The 20044-nt window shown below is 38.1% G+C and overlaps 1 protein-coding gene across 1 annotated transcript in view; it reads right to left on the bottom strand.

Moving 5' to 3' along the window:
* LOC150097366 (kanadaptin) overlaps positions 1–20044 on the bottom strand; it is a 221472-nt gene that overhangs the window by 61631 nt on the left and 139797 nt on the right. The window contains exon 10 of the mRNA XM_090407155.1: positions 15533–15629. Within this exon, the coding sequence (XP_090263281.1) occupies positions 15533–15629 (97 nt within the window). The remainder of the gene's footprint in view (positions 1–15532; positions 15630–20044) is intronic.

Raw genomic sequence — 20044 nt, forward strand, 5'->3', positions numbered from 1 at the left:
TTGAAATCTGATTTTGTTATGAGGAAAATGTATAGTCTTTGTTTGGCTCTAACTGGATTATAAATTATTCCTAATTTGGTGCCTTCTAATGTTGTATGAAAGAAGTACAATACTTGAGTAGGAAGTAATCTTTAGTAAGTCTCACAAATTTTGGGTAGATTAATGTGGCCATACTTGTTAAGGTTAGGAGCATGCTTCATAGCCATTGCTGACTCTAAAAATAGTCCTTCTAACCTGTAACAACTTCTATATATCACATTAGTTTTCTTCCATCTAATCCTGTGCAAAGAGGTGTCCAAAGCATGGTCACCTTTATAATTTCAAAATTATTTTTATTTTTCAACATAATTTCCATTAAGACTAATACATTTATTCCAGCAATGCTCCAGTGCCATTATCCAATTCCTGTAGTCAGCAGTTAGAATTGAAGGAAGTACAGGGAGATGGTTTAATGTTAAATCTGGTGTCAGACAAGGATGTCCATTATTCCACTCTGTTATTCATTATCTATATGGATTACATTATGAAGGAAAGTGGTATTAAACCTGATATCAAAATTGGAGATGTTAATGTCAGCTCCTTGCTTTATGCGGATGATGTTATACTTCAAAATAAATCCGCTACAAGTCTGCAAGATTCCCTAAATAAATTGAATAACTGTTGTAATAGATATGGTATGAAGGTCAGCAATAACAAGACAAAGATAATGAAAATAGGCAGAAGCATTGAAAATATCAGCTGCATTGTGAATGGAGAACCTATAGAACAAGTAAAACATTTCAGCTACTTAGGCAAGATTTTTAGTGAAGATGGTAAATTAAATATGGAAATAGACAACAGAATCAACAAAGCTGGTATAGTAGAAAGTCAACTCAATAAATTTATATGGAATAAAAGAGAAATTAGTCAGAACAATAAATTAGTTGTATACAAGACAGTGTTCAAACCAATTTTAACTTATGGATCTGAGAGCTGTTAAACAGGTCAAGTAAAACACTTGACCAAAGACTAGAGACTGCAGATATGAGAGTCCTGAGAAAGATTAGGGGCGTGAACAGATGGCATCAATGGCAATATCATATTAAAAATGAGGATATTAGGAAAGAACTTGACATTGTTAGCATCCAGGAATGCATTAGCAGAGCTAATCTCAGGTGGTATGGTCACTTAAACAGAATGGGCGAGGAAAGATTAGCCAAACAAGTGTTCTCTGCCAGGTTGGCAGGAAAAAGACCCAGAGGAAGACCAAGATATAGGTGGATTGATACAGTAAAAAGTGCCTTAGAAGATAGACATATAAATATAAGATCTGACAATGTTGTAGCTTTGACAGGCAACTGATTAATTTTGCAGAAAATTGTACGTAGGAAGTTAGTGATGATGTAAATTTTTCATGTAGTACTATAATATCCTGTACACCCCTTGAGGGTAAATTTCAGGAATTTGATGATGATAGAAGTCAGAGGGAGCCAAATCTAGGGAATACGGCGGATGTTCTAACAATTCATAGTGTAGATCCCTTAATTTTCCCATTGCCAAAAAACACCTTTGTGGGCAGGTGCATTGTCATGATGAAAGATGATTTTTTTCTTCTTCTGCAAACTGGGTCTTTTCTCAAGAATTTTTTTGTCTAAGCTGGTTAAAAGATCGGAATAATATTCCCCAGATATTGTTTTACCCTTTTCAAGATAATTAATAAACAAAATGCCTTTAACATCCCAAAACAACGATACCATGACCTTGTCTTCTTTGGAGCTGAACAACCGGCTTCTGTCCACGGTTTTCACTGCTCTTTGGATTCTGGTGTGTACTGGAGAATTCAAGTCTCATCCATAGTAATAAATTGAGGCACAAAATCAGTTTTATTTTTGTTAAAATGCTCCAAGCACTCATTCAGAGATTTTCATGCGAGTGTGTTCTTGATCTGCTGGGAGCAAGCGCAGCACCCATCTTGCCCAAAGCTTTTTCATTTGCAATTTTTCATACAAAATATATCTTACATGTTCTTTTGAAATGCCTATAGTCTACGCAATTTCACACACTTTGACTCGCTGGTCATCCAATACCATATCGTGCACTTGATCAATGATTTCTGGTGTTACACTTTTTGGACATCCTTCACAGGGATCATCTTCAAGGCTGGTATGGCCAAGTTTAAACTCGGCAGCCCATTTCATAATTGTCAAAAATGAAGGAGAAGAGTGCCCATAAGCTTTTATGAATATAGACACATCTTCAAGGCCCACCTTTCCTAATTGGGTTGTGGGGGCAGCAGCTGCAAGAGGAACTTCCAATGGTCACGATTCTCTGCCACCAAGCTGAGGTGTTCTGGTGGAATTCCCAAATGTGTTCACCGAAGGTTTTGGATATAAGCTATCTAGCAAGTCCTTGGCTTCCACGTGACCTCCCACCCTCTGGCTTGGCAAAGAGGGCCAGCTGGAGGGGGGGGGGGGGCCTCTCTTGTGGCATGCTGACCAGGTGCCCGTACCAACGTAACTGTAATCTCTCAACACAGAGGAGCAATGGTTGGGTATTGAGGGTTATCCGAACTGCAGGGCTTCTAACTCTGTCGAGTCTTGTCAGCTCTGCAACCCCCCTCGAAGGAACCTCATTTCAGCCGCTTGGATTCGTGTCCGCATTCTTTCAGTCATTACCCAACTCTCATGACCATAGGTGAAGATGGGGACATAGACTGTATTGCAGACAGCCAGCTTTGCCTTCTGGCTTAACTCCCACTTCAATACTACCGAACGGCCAAGCACCCGCAATATTGCGCTTGCTGAGGCAATCTGAGTATCTAGCTCTATATCCCATTTTCCATCATTCGTGATTATGGACCCAAGGTATTTAAACTTCTCCACCTGCCTCAGTGGGACTCCACTCACATGTAGAGTGCACTGCGATGGTTGTCTTGAGACCACAAATGTTTCAGTTTTGGCCACACTGATCTTCATTCCTGCTTCTGCACAAACAGCTACAAACCTATCCAGGGTCCGCTGGAGGTAATCTGTTTAAGAACTAAGCAGAACTAGGTCATCTGCAAAAAGCAGACATCCAATGCTACATCTTCCAATTCTGACACACTCACTGTCTCGGCTGTGCCTATCACTCCAGTCCATAAATATTATGAAAAGGAGGCGTGACAGAACACACCCTTGGCAGAGGCCAACAGAGACTGTGAAAGGTTCAGACTTTGTGCTGTTTACCCTGACACAAAACTCTGGGCATTCATACAAGGACTTGATGGCAGCTAATAGTTGGCCATTCACTCCATACTCTTGTACTACTTGCCAAAGCTTATCCTGAGGAACCCTGTCATATGCCTTCTCCAAGTCCACAAAACATGTCTGCACATTCTTGGCATATTCCCAAAATTTCTCGAAGACTTGCCTTAAAGTGAAGATTTGGTCAGTTGTGCTTCTACTAGGATGAAAGCCACATTGTTCATCCTGGAACTTTGACTTAACTATGCTCCTGCACCTTCTTTCCAAGCACCTAACATGTACTTTCTCAGGCAGGCTGAGCAGAGAGAGAGATGCCACGATAGTTGCTGCAATCTCTCTGGTCTCCCTTCTTGAAGACTCGTTTTATTATGCCTGTCTACCATTGTTTTGGTGCTTGCCCAGATATCCAAGCAGCCTGACACACACTCGAGTCAGCCAAAGAAAGCCATCTAGATTTAAGGCTTTTAGCATTTCGGGTCGAATTTCATCATCACCAGCAGCCCTGCCCGATTTTAGCAATTTTATTGCTAAATGGACTTCTTCTGTGATGAGACTAGTCATTGCCCCGATCTGCACCTCTTGGATGTCCACAAGTGCTGGGCCAGGTTAAGAAGGCTCTCAAAGTATTCCCTCCATCTGTGGAGGATATTCTTCTCGGTTGTTAAAAGTGCACCATCAGAGGCCTTAATTGCCCTTGCCGTGCACGATTTCCTACCTTTTCTCCTACCTGAAGGCGGCGGATGGTCTGCTAGAATACTTAGTTTGCATTTGCATAGGATGAGTCTAATCTTTCTCCAAAGGATTCCCAAGCTTTCTGCTTTGCTGTCTTTACTGCCTCAGCAACAGCTTTCCGTGCCTCAGTGTACTGGAAACGCATCGCAGGTGACCTGATCCTAAGCCATGTTAGGTAGGCCTCCTTTTTTTGCCCGGGCAGCTTTTTAGACCTCTTGGTTCCACCGTGGTGTCCTTTTCTCACTGCCCATCGCCACGTTGAGCCGCTTTCTGCCACAGCATGGGAGTGCAGAGGCAGTGACAGCAGTTCTGAACAGCTCCCACTCCTCCTCAACATCTGCAGTATGCTTGGGAATCTCTTTGAACCTGGAGGAAATGTCATCTGCAAAATTCTTCCTCACAGCCTCATTTTCTAATGCCTCCCATTTCACGCGGTATAGCTGCTTAGGCCTACCAGCGTTGATGGTAGCATCTGGTTTCTGAAGATGTAGAGTGCAGACAACAAGGTGGTGGTCAGTTGACAGTTCTGCCCCTCTCTTCATACGAACGTGCAGCATTGAGGAAAATAGGTCTACTGAGACTATAAATAAGTCAATCAAAGACCAGTGCAAAGAAATGGTTCTGCAAAAGGACGGAAATGGCTTCTATGAACTTCAAATTAATTTCTTTTGGTGTTAAACACCTTCTTTCAAAGAATTTTATAGCCGCTCAATACTCAATTTTATTCATTTCAAGGTTTACAAAGAACACTTTTGCTTCAGACAGCTGTATAAAACAAACTACTTGATAAAATGACTTGCAATTTCACATGGATGCTTATGATAGATGTAGCAACTTAGAAAAAAAAATCTTGCTGATGGTGTTGCCATTTATGGTTGAGGCCGAGAACTTTTTGGACTACCCATGTAGTCAGAGGAAACTTCTTACATTCCAGGATACTCTAGCAGATGGAATTTGCCCTTAGGAGGGCAAATCAAAGTTGCTAATTTGACATGTGGTGTGAAGGTTATTAGTACTTTGGCTATATTTTCAGATGTATTTTGGATATATGAAATAGGAATGATGGTGTTTTGTTTTTGTGTGTTTGGGGAGGGGAAAGTAGGCGAGACATGTAGTATTTTATCTATTTTCTGGGAGTTGTAGTTGAGTTTAGTGGAAAAGGCTTCGCCATTAGAACAAATAGCCCCAGCTCTGTGTATAAGCGTTTTTTAAGAATTCCAGTAGAGACTTAATTTTTAGGGCATAATTAAGAGTCAACTGTTTCCATCTAAGTGACAGAGTCAGTTCATTTGCTTTAACATAAAGACTTTTGAGTGGGCAATGTGCGAAAGGCACCAGTAGCTATCCATATACCCTGATGATGAATGGTATTCAGCCATTGCAGGTTATTCTGCCTTGTAGAACCACAGACTTGAGACCCATAATCCAGCTTTGAATGTATAAGTGCACGATAAAGATCAAGCAATGACGATTGATCTGCACCCCATTCAATAGAGGATAGAGTGCAAAGGAGATTCAATGCTCTCTTGCACTTGTCTCTTAGCTGACAAATGTGTACAAGGAATGTAAATTTTCTGTCAAAGATGAGTCCCAAGAACTTGGCTTTGGTTGCTACGGGAATAACAGTTTGTCCCATTCTTAATTCAGAATCTGGGTGAAGAGTGCATTTTGACAGAAGTGTACATAGACACTTTTTTTTTTTATTGAAAACCTGAACTCATTACTAAGAGCCCATAGAGAGATATAATTAAGTGCTTGCTGAAGTTGTCTTTCAATTATCCTCATGTTACGAGAGTGTCAGTAAATTGTGTAATTATCAACATATAGAGGGTAATTGAAAGACAACTTCCATCTAAGATGGGTTGAGTCTTCCCTTGAGCAAGATCTTCCAGTCTTCTCTGTTCAATGCTGTTCAAAAAAGTTCCTTATATGTTCTGCATCCAGAAATGTTCTTTATTAATTTCAGCCAGATAATTCTTGGTCTTCCAGGTCTTCTTTTTCAGTTGAAAAAGTATTGATTAGGATGTTAGAAAGTCTGTGTGCATCCATGTGTACAGTGTGGCCAAACCATCTCAGTTGTTGTTTTCTAATTTTTTCTATTATTGTCTTTTTATACAATAATTCTTGTCTGACTATGCTGTTTGTTTCTTTTTCTATCCAGCTTGTTCTATTTATTTTTCTTAAGCATTTCATTTCAAATGCCTGCAGTTTTTTCTCCTATCTGTTCTTAACTGTCCACGATTCTGCTCCGTAGATGATTGTTGTTTCTTTTCTAAATAACTTAGGGAATTGAAACAACGTAGATCCGAATATAAATTAAATAATACTTTAATAGATATTTCCGATATTTCGGCAATGTCTCATTGCCATTTTCTAAAGGAACTTACAAAAGGCAGGAGCACAACAGGCCCTAACAATATAGTAACTGGAAATGAAGATATGAAACTATCTTTCTCCTAGAAGTCCTGATGGTGCCCTCTGGCGGGCTAAGTAGGCGTTCTTGGCCATTGGGCTGAAGGTCTGCTGATGTATGCCTCCCAAATTTGGGGCAGTCGCAGACAAAGAGTTTGAAAAGATACGAAGCCGACAGATGAAGAAATTCGATAAATTAATAAAAAAGAATTCCACCGTCAATCCAGAACTTGCTACCAACACCGTCATCAACCTTTCTTCAGTCACCCTGAAGCCTGAAGCTCTCAACGTGCTTTCACGTGGCCACAACTTCGCCATTGCTCCCAAAAAAATACCAAGTGAGGATATTATGATCCATGATTGAAAGAGGAATCCGCCACCTTCCACATCAAATCGCCAACAGTGTAAGACTGGATGTAGTTTGTGTCCTTTCCATAGCAAAACCACCCAAAACCAATATATCCAACAAGGAATTTGAAGCCCTACAGGAATTGAGAAATAATAAAGAATTAGTTATCACCAAAGCGGATAAAGGAAATGCAACTGTAGTACTTAACCAAAAGGACTACAAAGGTAAACTGAATGCTCTCCTATTAGATCGGGCTACTTACCTCCCTATCAATTACAATCCCACCAACTCACAAATTAGAAAACTTCACAGTCTCCTTAAGAAAGTCACTTCTTGGCCTGTAGAAGTTACCAACAGATTAAAACCGTTTAACTCTATACCCCCCCGTATTTACGGACTCCCAAAAATACATAAAGAAAATGTGCCATTACGTCCCATAGTGGATGGCATTGATTCCCCCACATACAAATTAGCTAAATATTTGGCCAAAGAGCTCACACACTATACTGGCAACACACCATCACACATAAAAAACTCAGCCCACTTCAAAGCCAGCATAGAAAACCTTACACTCCAACATAATGACATAATGGTCAGCTTCGACGTCTCCTCCTTATTCACCAATGTCCCACTCAAGGAAACTTTAGAGCTAATCCAAGCTAAATTTTCTCCCGATATCTCAGCCCTATTTCAGTTCACAATGAACTCAGGCTATTTCGTTTGGCAGGGAATATTCTACAAACAAATAGAAGGGACAGCCATGGGCTCACCACTCTCCCCACCCTTAGCCAATTTCTTTATGGAGACCTTTGAGGAAAAAGCCTTAGCCTCTGCCCCACAAAAACCAACCATATGGCTTCGCTACGTTGATGATGTGTTCGCTATTTGGCCACATGGCTCTGAAACACTCCTCTCCTTCCTCACACACTTAAACAACCAACACGCCAGAATCAAGTTCACCCTGGAAAAAGAGGAAAACAACTGCCTCCCCTTCCTAGACACACTAGTCACCCGCCAGCCTGATGGAACTTTGGTTTTCTCAGTTTACAGAAAACCCACCCATACAGGCAGATACATCCACCAACAATCTCACCCCCCCCCCTCACAACAATATGGAGTGGTAAAAACACTATACAACAGGGCTAAACTAATCTGTTCTAATGACATAGCCCTTAACACTGAACTAAATCACATCCTAAACACTTTCTCAGCCAATGGCTACCCCCCCCCAAAAATATTAAAACCTACAAACCACAGCCCCCCCTCTTTCCCCCCTCCACAAAAAAGATTACTCTAAATCCATCATCATTCCCTACATCCGAGGCACCTCAGAAAAAATTACCAAAATTCTAAAAAAACATGACCTCACCTCCTGTTACAGGCCTTCCAGAAAATTGGCATCCCTTATCCGCTCTACCAAAGACCAACCACTTCCCCTAGACCTACCTGGTGTATACCAGGTCCCTTGCAGTTGTAAACTGTCGTACTTTGGCCAAACAGGCAGGACAGCGAATATCAGAATTTCTGAACACAAGGACTACATCCGGTTTTACAAATATAGCCATTCTGGTCTTGCAGACCATGCTCTGGATACTCGCCACAGAATACGGTGGAAGAAAGCAAAAATAATACACCGGAGCAAATATAAATTCGAAAGATTATTTATGGAATCAGCCTCTGCCCTAAGAAACTCCCCAAACCTCAATAAATTTGGTTGTATGCGACTGCCCCAAATTTGGGAGGCATACATCAGCAGACCTTCAGCCCAACGGCCAAGAACGCCTACTTAGCCCGGCAGAGGGCACCATCAGGACTTCTAGGAGAAAGATAGCTTCATATCTTCATTTCCAGTTACTATATTGTTAGGGCCTGTTGTGCTCCTGCCTTTTGTAAGTTCCTTTAGAAAATGGCAATGAGACATTGCCGAAATATCGGAAATATCTATTAAAGTATTATTTAATTTATATTCGGATCTACGTTGTTTCAATTCCCTAAGTTATTTAGAGATGATTGTTGGTATAATTATTGATACATATAGTTTGATTTTAGCTTGTTTAGATATCTCGTTTGTTTTCCAGATTTTCTGTAATTTTCCCATGTTGGTCCATCCTATCGCTATTCTGAGTTTAATTGTTTGGAGTTCATCTATTGTTTCTGTTATTTTGACCCAAGATATATGAAATTGTCGAATTGTTCTATTCGTTCTCCATTTAGGGTAGCTGAAATAGTAGTTTTGTTCCTCCCTATTTTCATCACTTTTGTCTTTTGTATATTTATTGTCATGTCATATGTTTTACAGGTTTCGTTTAGCTTGTTTATCAACCTTTGTAGTTCATCTGGAGGTTCTTGCAATAAGGATGAGATCATCAGCATATTTGATATTATTTATGTTTAAACCATTGACAATGATTCCAGGCTCATTGTCTATTGCCTTCTTTACAACTTAATCCAGATATATGTTGAATAGGCATGGGAATAATGGTCATCCTTGCATTACTCCTTTTTGGATCTCTATGGGTTCTGTTGTGAATGTATCCTTTTTAATTATTGCATATGTCTTAGAGTAATATTTTATCAGAAACTGTATTATATATTTATCAATTGCTTTTTCTAGTAGAACTTTAAGAAGGATTTCTCTATTGATGCTATCGAAAGCTTGTTTAAAGTCCACAAAACAACAATATAGTTCTTTATGGTCTTCGCAGCTGAGCTCTGCTAGTTGGTGCAATGTGAAATTCTGGTTTATTGTTGAATAATTTCCTCGGAAACCAGATTGTTCTATGCTTATCAGTTCTTCATAGGTGTTTTTTAATCTAATTTGTATAATTCTTACAAATTTACTCTCCCACACCTATTATTTTATAGGTGTGGGAGAGTAAATTGATTGGTGTGTAATTTCTGCAGTCTGTTTTGTCTCCTTTCTTGTATAATGGAATGATCTTTCCACTTCTCCAGTCATCTGAGATCTCTCCTGTTTGTAGTATTTTATTAAATAGGGTTGTTAAATATTCGATTGACGTGCTGTCTCCATATGACCACAGTTCAGTAAGGATAGTATCAATGCCTGGTACTTTATTGTTTTTCATCTGTTTTATTGCGTATTTAACTTCTTCTTGTAAAATTTTTGGGTGGTCATTATTTTCTTCTATTGTTGGCATTGTAGTTTTGTTTCCTTGGTGAAAGATAGTCTTAAAATGGTTTGACCAGATTTTTCTTATATCTTCAATATTCCTGGTTTCAGTCATCTTGTTGTTTATCATTGTTACAGCTTTTCTGAGATTTCCTTTGTAATTTCTCTTATAGTGTGATGGAAGACTTTTAGATTGTTTTTTGGTATGCTTCTTGGCATTTCTTAGCTTTTTCTTCTAACCTTTTTTCTTTGGCTTATTTGCACAGGTTACTAAATTTATTTTTTAGTGTTCTGTATTTTTCTCTATTCTCTTCATTGTTTTGTTGGTTTACAAGTATCTTGTCCTGTCTTTTTTCATCTATTGCAGCTAGGATTTCTTGGGTTATCCACTGTTTGTTTATTTTGGATTTGGTAACTAGAGAGTCTTTTGCAATTGATAACACTGTTTCTTTTCTTCTTCCCAGTATTTTCCACTGTTCTAGAAGATCATCATCATCATCAAATTCCTGCCATGTACCCTCAAGGGGTGTACAGGATATGATGGCACTACATGAAAAAAATTACATCATTACTAACTTCCTATCTACAATTTTCCTCAAATCAGTCTGTTACTTGTCAAGACTTCAACATTATCAGATCTTATATTTCTATCGTCTAAAGTACTTTGCTGCCAACCTGGCAGAGAACACTTGTTTTGCTAATCTCTCTTCGCCCATTCTGTTTAAGTGATCATACCACCAGAGATTAGCTCTGCTAACGCATTCCTGGATGCTGACAATGTCAAGTTCTTTCCTAATATCCTCGTTTTTAATATGATATTGCCATTGATGCCATCTGTTCACGCCTCTAATCTTTCTCAGGACTCCCATATCTGCAGTCTCTAGTCTTTGGTCAAGTGTTTTATTTCTGATCCAGCTTTCAGATCCATAAGTTAAAACTGATTTGAACGCTGTCTTGTATACAGCTAATTTAGTGTTCCGAGTAATTTCTCTCTTATTCCATATGAATTTATTCAATTGACTTCCCACCATACCAGCTTTGCTGATTCTGTTGTCTATTTCTATATTTAATTTACCATCGTCATAAAAATCGTGCCTAAGTAGCTGAAATGTTTTACTTGTTCCACATGTTTTCCATTCACAACACAGTTGACATTTTCAGTGATTCTGCCTATTTTCATTGTCTTTGTCTTTTTATTGTTGACCTTCAACCATATCTAATACAACAGTTATTCAATTTAGTCAGAGAATCTTGCAGACTTGTAGCGGATTTATTTAGAAGTAGAACATCATCTGCATAAAGCAAGGAACTGACATTAACATCTCCAATTTTGATATCATGTTTAATACCACTTTCCATCATAATGTAATCCATATAGATAATGAATAACAGAGGGGATAATGTACATCCTTGTCTCACACCAGATTTAACATTAAACCATCTTCCTGTACTTCCTTCAATTCTAACTGCTGACTTACAACTCAAATAAAGACAAAGTATTGCTTGATATAATGCCCCATTGACACCATATAACTGTAGCGTATTGAATAGCTTCTCTCTTGGCGCCCTGTCATATGCCTTTTACAAATCGACAAAACTTATCTATTTGTTGTAAAGCGAAGATCTGATCCTGACAGCCTCTATTTGGCCTGAATCAAGCTTGTTCTTCACCAAGCTTTTCTTTCACAATTCTTCTCAACTGTTTCTCAGTATACTTGCATAGATCTTACCTAGAACACTCAGTAGGGAAATACCTCTGTAATTCTCACATTCAGTTTTATTTCCCTTTTTATATATGGATACTATGAGAGCTCTACTCCAATCATTGGGAATTCGTCCCTCTGTCCAGGCTTTCTGAACTATGCAGTGCAGCCACTGTAAGACTCTTATACCACCATACTTAACCATTTTGGTCGAATATCATCTACTCCTGCTGCCTTTCCACATTTCAAGTCTTTCAAGATGGCTTTTTCTACTTCAAGTATGGATATGTATTCCTGACTGCATGCCTGGTCAGTGTTTTTTACCACTGTGCTGTCATCGCTGCTTGTTTCATTTAGCAGTTTTTCAAAGTAATTACTCCATACTTCAAGGATATCTTTTTCTTCTGTTTTCATGTCACCTTTATCATCTCTAACTCCTTTTACAGCGCTCTTTCCTCCATTCCTAAGCTTCTTCAACAACCTCCAGAATATTTTGCCACCTTCTTGATATTTATTTTCTATATTCTTGCCAAAGTCCTCTTGTGACTTTTGTTTAGCTAGTTTTACACAGTGTTTAGCATTCTTGCATTTGTCTCTGTATTCTCTAAGAGCACAAGGTGACTTATTTGCCAGGAACTTTTGATATGCTTTCTTCTTTTCCTTCACTGCCTCTTTAACTTCCTGCATCCACCATGGAGTTCTAATTTTTCTATCCTTGCAGACAACTTCACCACATGCCTCTCTGGAAGATGGAGGGTTTTAATTTCAAGCACATCTGTTCTAAAAAATCGACTTCTGCTTGAGCTATCTTTTAGTTTTGATAGGTTGATGTTTTCTTCTTTTCTTATATTGTTTTTCCTGTTGAATTTTATCTTCACTTTGGCAGTTAATATTTCGTGGTCAGTGTCGAAATCAAAGCTTCTTAATGTTCGTATGTTATTTACTGATCTTTTCCATTGTTTGTTTATGATGATATAGTCTATGCAGTTCTTTATATTACCGTCTGGGGATGTCCATGTATATTTATTATTAGGGCGATGATAGAACAACATGTTTGCAATCATTAGACATTTGCTTTACAAAAGTGGAGTAATTGTTGTCCTCTGTCGTTAAGCTCTCTGTATCCAAATTTCCCCATCACATCTTTTTTGTCTGCTGTAAACTGTCCTATTTTAGGTTTAAAATCTCCCATCACTATCATGAGTTCTCTATTTTTGAAATTATCTATTTCCTGTTGTAGTTCTTCATAGAAAATTTCTATTTCTTCCTCTGAATGGTTACTGTCTGGTGCATATATTTGGATTATTTTAATTGTTTGACTTTTTTCTTTTGCTTGAAATTTTGCTGTGATTATACTAGGAGACACTGGCTGCAGTGGGCATTGTTACAGTGGGAGGAAAATGTTCACTGACTGAGTTAATTTCTGAATGAATCAAATGTCCAAAGTTGAATGATGTTTACAAAAGCCACATTGGGTGTTGGAGAGAAGATCATTGCTTTCTAAATACCAGTGAAGTCTGGCATTAAACATTTTTTCCAATATCTTACAAAGACATCTAGTCAGAGCAATAGATTGATAATTATTTGCTTGCATTGGATCCTTTCCATAGCAATGACAACTGACTTATGCCAAGAATCTGGAAACTCTTCCTCTGCAAGTATTCTATTGTATAGTAAGAAAAGGAGATCTATAGAAGATGATGCTAGATGTTTTATCATTTCATAACGGATGTCACTAAGCCTTACTGCATTAGGGTGAGGCAGCAAAAGAGTTCTTTGTAATTCCTCCTTGACAAATGGCCAATTGTACAGTTCAAGCCTATTGGAGTTGCTGTTTCTTTTGTTGCTCTTTCAATATTAAAAATCCAGGGGGAGATGAAGCTGTTGTTGAGATTCAAGCAAAATCTTCTCCCAAAGTGTCTGCAATAGCTTTGGTATCAGCAACAATGCATCCTTTATGATCTAAAGTAGACAAATGGCGTGTTCTGTATCTACCTTTCATTTTCTGGATTTTATCCCATATAATTTTTGCACTGGTTGTTTGATTAATTGATGAAGTAAACTGGAACCAAGATGATTTATATATGAAATACCATATTTGCCAGTGTATAAGACGCACTTTTTTTCTTTGAAAATAGGTCTGAAAAATAGGGTGTGTCTTATACGCCGATTCTCAGGTTTTTATTACTTTCATTTCTGGAATTTTTCTCTGTTCCAAGTTATGCGATTTCTTTCTTGCTTCCTTGCGGTGTGTGAGAGCATTCCGGTTACGTAGAAAAGCAGGACTTTCATTGTCTACAAAAATGATTATTCATCAAGCGAAAGCAATAGCCGTTAACAGAGGGATCGCCAACTTTACTGGATCAACATCATGGTGTTCAAGATTCATGAAGAGAAACTAGCTATGTATGCGGACTAAAACAAAAATATTACAAAAAATGCCAGCTGAATATGAAAAAAAAGTTATTGAATTTCATCAATTTGTGATTAACTCAAGGAAATGAGAAACTTTTGAACTTGCCCTCAAACAAAACTGTAGATTCCAAGGTCACTAAAACTGTTACTGTTAAAACTTTGGGTCACGAAAAAAATTCACTACATGGTTAGATTAGGTATTTGTTGAAAATAGACCTACTTATTACTGTATATTTGAAATATTGTAAATTGATTATAATATTCAGTGATAAAGTTTTTTTCCCAAAAAATTTGTATAAAAAAGGGGGGTGCATCTTATACACCAGCAAATACGGTATATTCCATGCTCTGTGTTGATTTTTTTCGGCTGCCTGGCACTCTGGATTCCAACAAAGCTTTGGATAGAGTGGAAATTGAGATTATGTTTTTGGAAATGAGAATGTAAAATAAAATTTTGCAAAATGGGAATTATTCCAGTCAGCCTGACCCATTGATGTTGCTTTCATGACGTTTCCACAAGGATATCACCAGAATGTAATTTCTTAACAGTTTTGGGAGATTCTGCCAATTCTTCTAAACCATTTTGAATACAGAAAGATAGCATTTTCACTACTGACTTTTCACCTCTAGCATGAATGATCAGGAACATTGATGCATTTATATTGGTATCACATATATATATCGTAGTGGGTGGGGAGCTCTGTGTGAACCAAAACTCCCGCTGAGTATGAATTCTTCATCCTCAAATGTTTCAGGGGTCCTAATGTCCCAACCAAGTACTGATACTGTTGAAATAGCATTTGTTTCTTTCTTCTGTTACCAAATGCTGTATCTACAATACAGTACAGTACTTGGTTGGGATGTTAGGACCCCTGAACATTTGAGGATGAAGAATTCATGGTTTGGCACCAGAGCTCCCCACCTACTATGGAGTCACACATGGATGCTCACTTACCGGCAAGCAATGACTGTGCTCAAGAGTGGAATGCTAGGGCTACCCAGGATGCTCTATCAGCACCACAGCAAACCTTGAGTCCTGTTTGGACTACAGGCCATGGGGTGAGAGACTTACTGCAACACCGGCGACTCTTGCAGGAAAGCCCACTAGCTGAATGATCCTGGCCTGGCCATCCAGAACCACCTATCTTGCCAAAGTAGTGCAAGATTACCAGGATACCCCTTCCCGGGTTGCACTGCACTGCACAACAAACATGGTGGTAGTGCATTGAATTCCAGTAATGGTGGTCTGGAAAAAAGGATAGCAAAAAAAGGAGAAGTAGAGCAAAGAAAAAGAGGAAGAATGAAAACAGCCAGTACCATCACTGGGAGGTCCTCTCCACCACGAACAGGTGCCTCACAGGGAGGGATGGATTGTTGCAGTAAGAAGTGCCTTAGAAGACCAAAATATAAGATCCGATAATATTGGGTCTTGACAGATAACATTAATTTTGGGAAAAAACTGTTGACAGAAAATCAATAATGATGTAACATTTTCATGTAGTACATCATAATACCCTGTTCTATTCTGATAAACATACTTTTAAGAACAATTTTATTAATAACATACTTGTTTCTTGATCTTAGATAAAGAATGCCTTTTCATTTTACCGGTCAAGGGCAATTTTTTCTCATTTCCTACAGTCAGCAAACTGGAAGATTTGGGGCTAAAAAGATATATTTTAAAGCAGAACTATAGCTCTAATTTCATATTAAAACAATATAGAACATATTATGAATCAATTGACTTCAATTTAACTAACTGTAAATTACTAATGCTATCTTGTTCTATCCTTGAGTGTTTTTAAAGTTCAATAACCTGTCACAGCCAAGTAACTTATCTTGATTGGAACCTAATTAATGCTATAACAGAGCAGTTAACATGATCTGCACACTTGCTGCATCTATCAATGCATATATTTTCTAGATGGTTTGTCAGTCTTGCAGGATGAAAAAACACTGTCATCTCTGTATGAGACCAGTTAAATGACATAAACAGGATTTAAACTAATGTCTTTTCAGTCAAAGGGCACTATCATTACTGACTAAGCTAGTAGTAAGGCCTCATCACAATAGATTTATTTCCCAGATATATATAAGCATATAACCCAGAGATGTCCAATCTAAACATGACATTTAAGCATGCATTACTAAAGCAACTGTTGTTTTTCAGAGGTTACAAACCACTTTGGAAGGACAATAAAATACAGATAACTATAAGACTCTACCTCATCGATACTCTTGTTAACTCTGTCTTAATATATGGATGTGAGAGTTGGACATTGCTAAAGGAAGATGAGAAAAGATGTCAGATAGCTTACCTGAAATAGCACTAGACAGCTTGACTTCTTGTGAAAAACACCAGGGACAATCTAGATTCACCTGGCTGGTTGTTGGTTGGTTAGTTATTTTTGATTTTTATGGCACAAATACATCAAGAGTCATACTGTGTCAGGACACAGGTTACAGTAGTACATATGGTAAATGGTTAGTAGGACAATAACAAACATCCATGCCCCTGGCAGGATTCGAACCTGCAGCATTTTGGCTGGAGAGCTGATACGCTAACCACTCAGCCAACCAGGCCAACAGATTCACCAGGACAAATAATATTAGAAAATGGACTAATTCTTCATTCTCCACTTTGTTAAGGAGATCCCAAGACACAAACACCTGGAGAGAGAGAGAGAGAGAGTATGTTAGGATGTTACATCTGTCACAACTCACACATGGTATGAGTTAGGGTCATAGCAAAGTAATCTGTTGATATTATTTTTAAGGAGATGGAGGTTGTAGCCCTTGAGGAATACTTCACGAGGAGGGCTGTTCCATAGAACTGAGTTAGATGGAACAAAAAATGTCTGGGAGTAGGAGATTCAGATTCAGTAAGTTGGCAGTTCAATGATAAAAGGATGTTGAATGAATTGTTCATGTTCCTCAAGGCTTAGCAGAAATGGGAGACATAATACTGCCAAACGTGCCCATGGATATATCTGCAGAAGACGTGGAAACTGACCATCTGTAAGACAGTGGGTGAAGGGGAGTCTTGTGTGTGAGTGAGAGTGAGAGAGAGAAGGGGGAGGGAATCAATTGAACAGTACTCTTATGAAATGCATCAAGAATTTTCAGAGAGGTCTTAGGTGCTGTATTTCAAATGTAAGGGAAGTATTCTAAGGATGGGTAGATTTTATATTTGTACAGAGTAAGAAATATAGGCAGAAAAAAAAAATAACACCTTGAGCCAGGGATGCCAAGTCTTTTGGAAGCTGAAGATGCTATAGAAGTGATGTGGTTATGCCAGGAATGAGGAGGAGTAAGTGCCAATTCGAAAAGAGAGACCTGACTATTGAGTATATCTCTGTTAACTATTTTCATTGTATTTTTAATGCTGATTTCCACACCAAATTTATTAGAGCAGTTATTCAATTTGGTCAAGGGATCCTGGAGACTTCTTCTGGATTTAGATAGGAGTATAACATCACCTGCATAAAGTAAAGAGCTGAGAACACCAGCTACAATCGTGATATCAGGTTTCATACTGCTTTCTGTCATAATGTGATCCATATAGATGATGAATAACAGTGGACATAAAGTACACCCTCATTGCACACCACTTAATATCAAACCATTCCTGTACCTCCTTCAATTTTAATTGCTGATTTGCTACTCAAATAGAGACTATGTATTGCTTGATATTATGTCCCAATTACACAATATAACTGAACAGCTTTCCTCTTGGCACCTTGTCATATACCTTTTCCAGATCTACAAAACTTAAATACAGATGCTTGTTATATTCCCATTATTTCTCAACTATTTGCCTTAAAGTGAAAATTTGATTCTGACTCCTGTTTGGCATGAGCCCAGCTTGTTCTTTTCCAAGCTTCTCCTCCACAATTTTTCTTAGCCGTTTCTCAAGAATACTTTGCATAAATCTTACCAGGAACACTCAGTAGAGAAATTCCTCTGTAAATCTCACATTCAACTTTATTCCCTGTTTTTTTATAGATGGTACTATGAGTGCTCATCATCATCATCATCAAATTCCTGCTATGTACCCTCAAGGGGTGTACAGGATATGATAGTACTACATGAAAAATTTACATCATTATTAATTTCCTATCTACAATTTTCCTCCAAATCAGTCTGTTACTTGTCAAGACTCCAACATTATCAGATCTTATATTTCTATCGTCTAAGGCACTTTGTACTGTATCAATCCACCTATATCTTGGTCTTCCTCTGGGTCGTTTTGCTGCCAACCTGGCAGAGAACACTTGTTTTGCTAATCTTTCCTCGCCCATTCTGTTTAAGTGACCATACCACCTGAGATTAGCTCTGCTAACGCATTCCTGGATGTTGACAATGTCAAGTTCTTTCCTAATATCCTCGTTTTTAATATGATATTGCCATTGATGCCATCTGTTCATGCCTATAATCTTTCTCAGGACTCTCATATCTGTGGTCTCTAGTCTTTGGTCAAGTGTTTTACTTCTGACCCAGCTCTCAGATCCATAAGTTAAAACTGGTGCTTAAAACTTATGAGTGCTCTTAAATATTCATAATTTCAAATTTTTTTTTCTGATATCTTCATTTTTAATATGACTCTACAACCAATGTCATCTGTTTGCTATCCCCTAAGTTTCTTCAGAACTTGCATCTATGGATTGTTACTTTATTTTTGACCTGTTTTATTTCAATTACTTAGCTCTACTGTTTTGTTTAATTCTACTATTTTATCTGTAACGCAACGTTTTTTGTGGGTAGGATTCACATAAAAAAACCATTCAGATCCACATGTCAAAACTAATTCAAATACTTCCTCCAAATAAATTTATCAAACTGGAATCCCACATACCAGCCTTGGTATTTTCTATTATTTATTTTCATATTTAATGTGCCACCTTCATAAAAAATTGTGCCTTAATAGCTAAAATATTTAACCTATTTTACAGGTTAAACAGAAAACATCTGTTTTCTATGTCCAATAGAAATTAAACATATAAACAGAATTACTTTTTTAAAAAAGTCAATATTTATTTTTTTCAAAATATAGGCAGTTCCTGACTTAAATAAATTAGGACTTATACAAATTATTCTGAAAGGACCATGAAAAAAATTCGAGTTATAAAGTTTTATTTACTGTTTTTGAGCATTATTCTTGTTGAGAGGCTTATACGCTGGTTAAACATGATAACTAATATTTAAGGAATTGACAGCGTATAGTAGAAATATAGATTAAATAAACTTTAATATATACTTTCCGATATTTCGGCGAACATCACGTTGCCATCTTCTTGGGAACTTACTACAAAGACACGTGCACACAAGTACTAATAACAGCAAATGAGACCGAAGCTAGGAAGCTAGCGTTTTCCTAAAGTCCTGATGGTGCCCCCTGGCGGGCTATATTGGTAGTTCTTGGCCTTTGGGCTGAAGTTCTTCTGATAAAAGTTTCCCAAATTTGGGGCAGTCTCATGCATCCAAATTTGTTGAGGTTTGGCATGTTCTTAAGGGCCGAGGCTGATTCCATGAATAGTCTTTCATACTTGAACTTGCTGTGGTGTATTACTGTGGCTTTCTTCCATCTTATTCTGTGGCGAGTATCCAGAGCGTGGTCTGCAAGCCCAGAGTGGCTGTACTGGTGAAATTGGATGTAATCCTTGTATTCTGAGATTCTGATATCTGCTGTCCTGCATGTTTGGCCAAAGTAGGACAGTTTACAGCTGCAAGGGACCTGGTATACACCAGGTAGGTCTAGGGGAAGTGGTTGGTCTTTGGTGGAGCGGATAAGGGATGCCAGTTTTCTATGTGGTCTGTAACAAGTGGTCAAGTCATGTTTTTTTAAGATTTTATTGATTTTTTCTGAGGTGCCTCGGATGTAGGGAATGGTGATGGATTTAGAGTAATCTTTTTTGTGAAGGGGAGGGGGTGGTGGGTTGTGGATAACTGGGTTAAGTATTTTTTGGATTTTTTGGAGGGGGTAGCCGTTGGCTGAGAAAGTGTTACGGATGTGATTTAGTTCAATGGTTAGGGCTTGATCATTAGAACAGATTATTTTTGCCCTGTTGAATAATGTTTT

Source organism: Typopeltis vanoorti, chromosome 17, assembly GCF_054136105.1.
Source record: "Typopeltis vanoorti isolate ZY-2024b chromosome 17, IOZ_Tvanoo_1.0, whole genome shotgun sequence".
Lineage (NCBI taxonomy): Eukaryota > Metazoa > Arthropoda > Arachnida > Uropygi > Thelyphonidae > Typopeltis > Typopeltis vanoorti.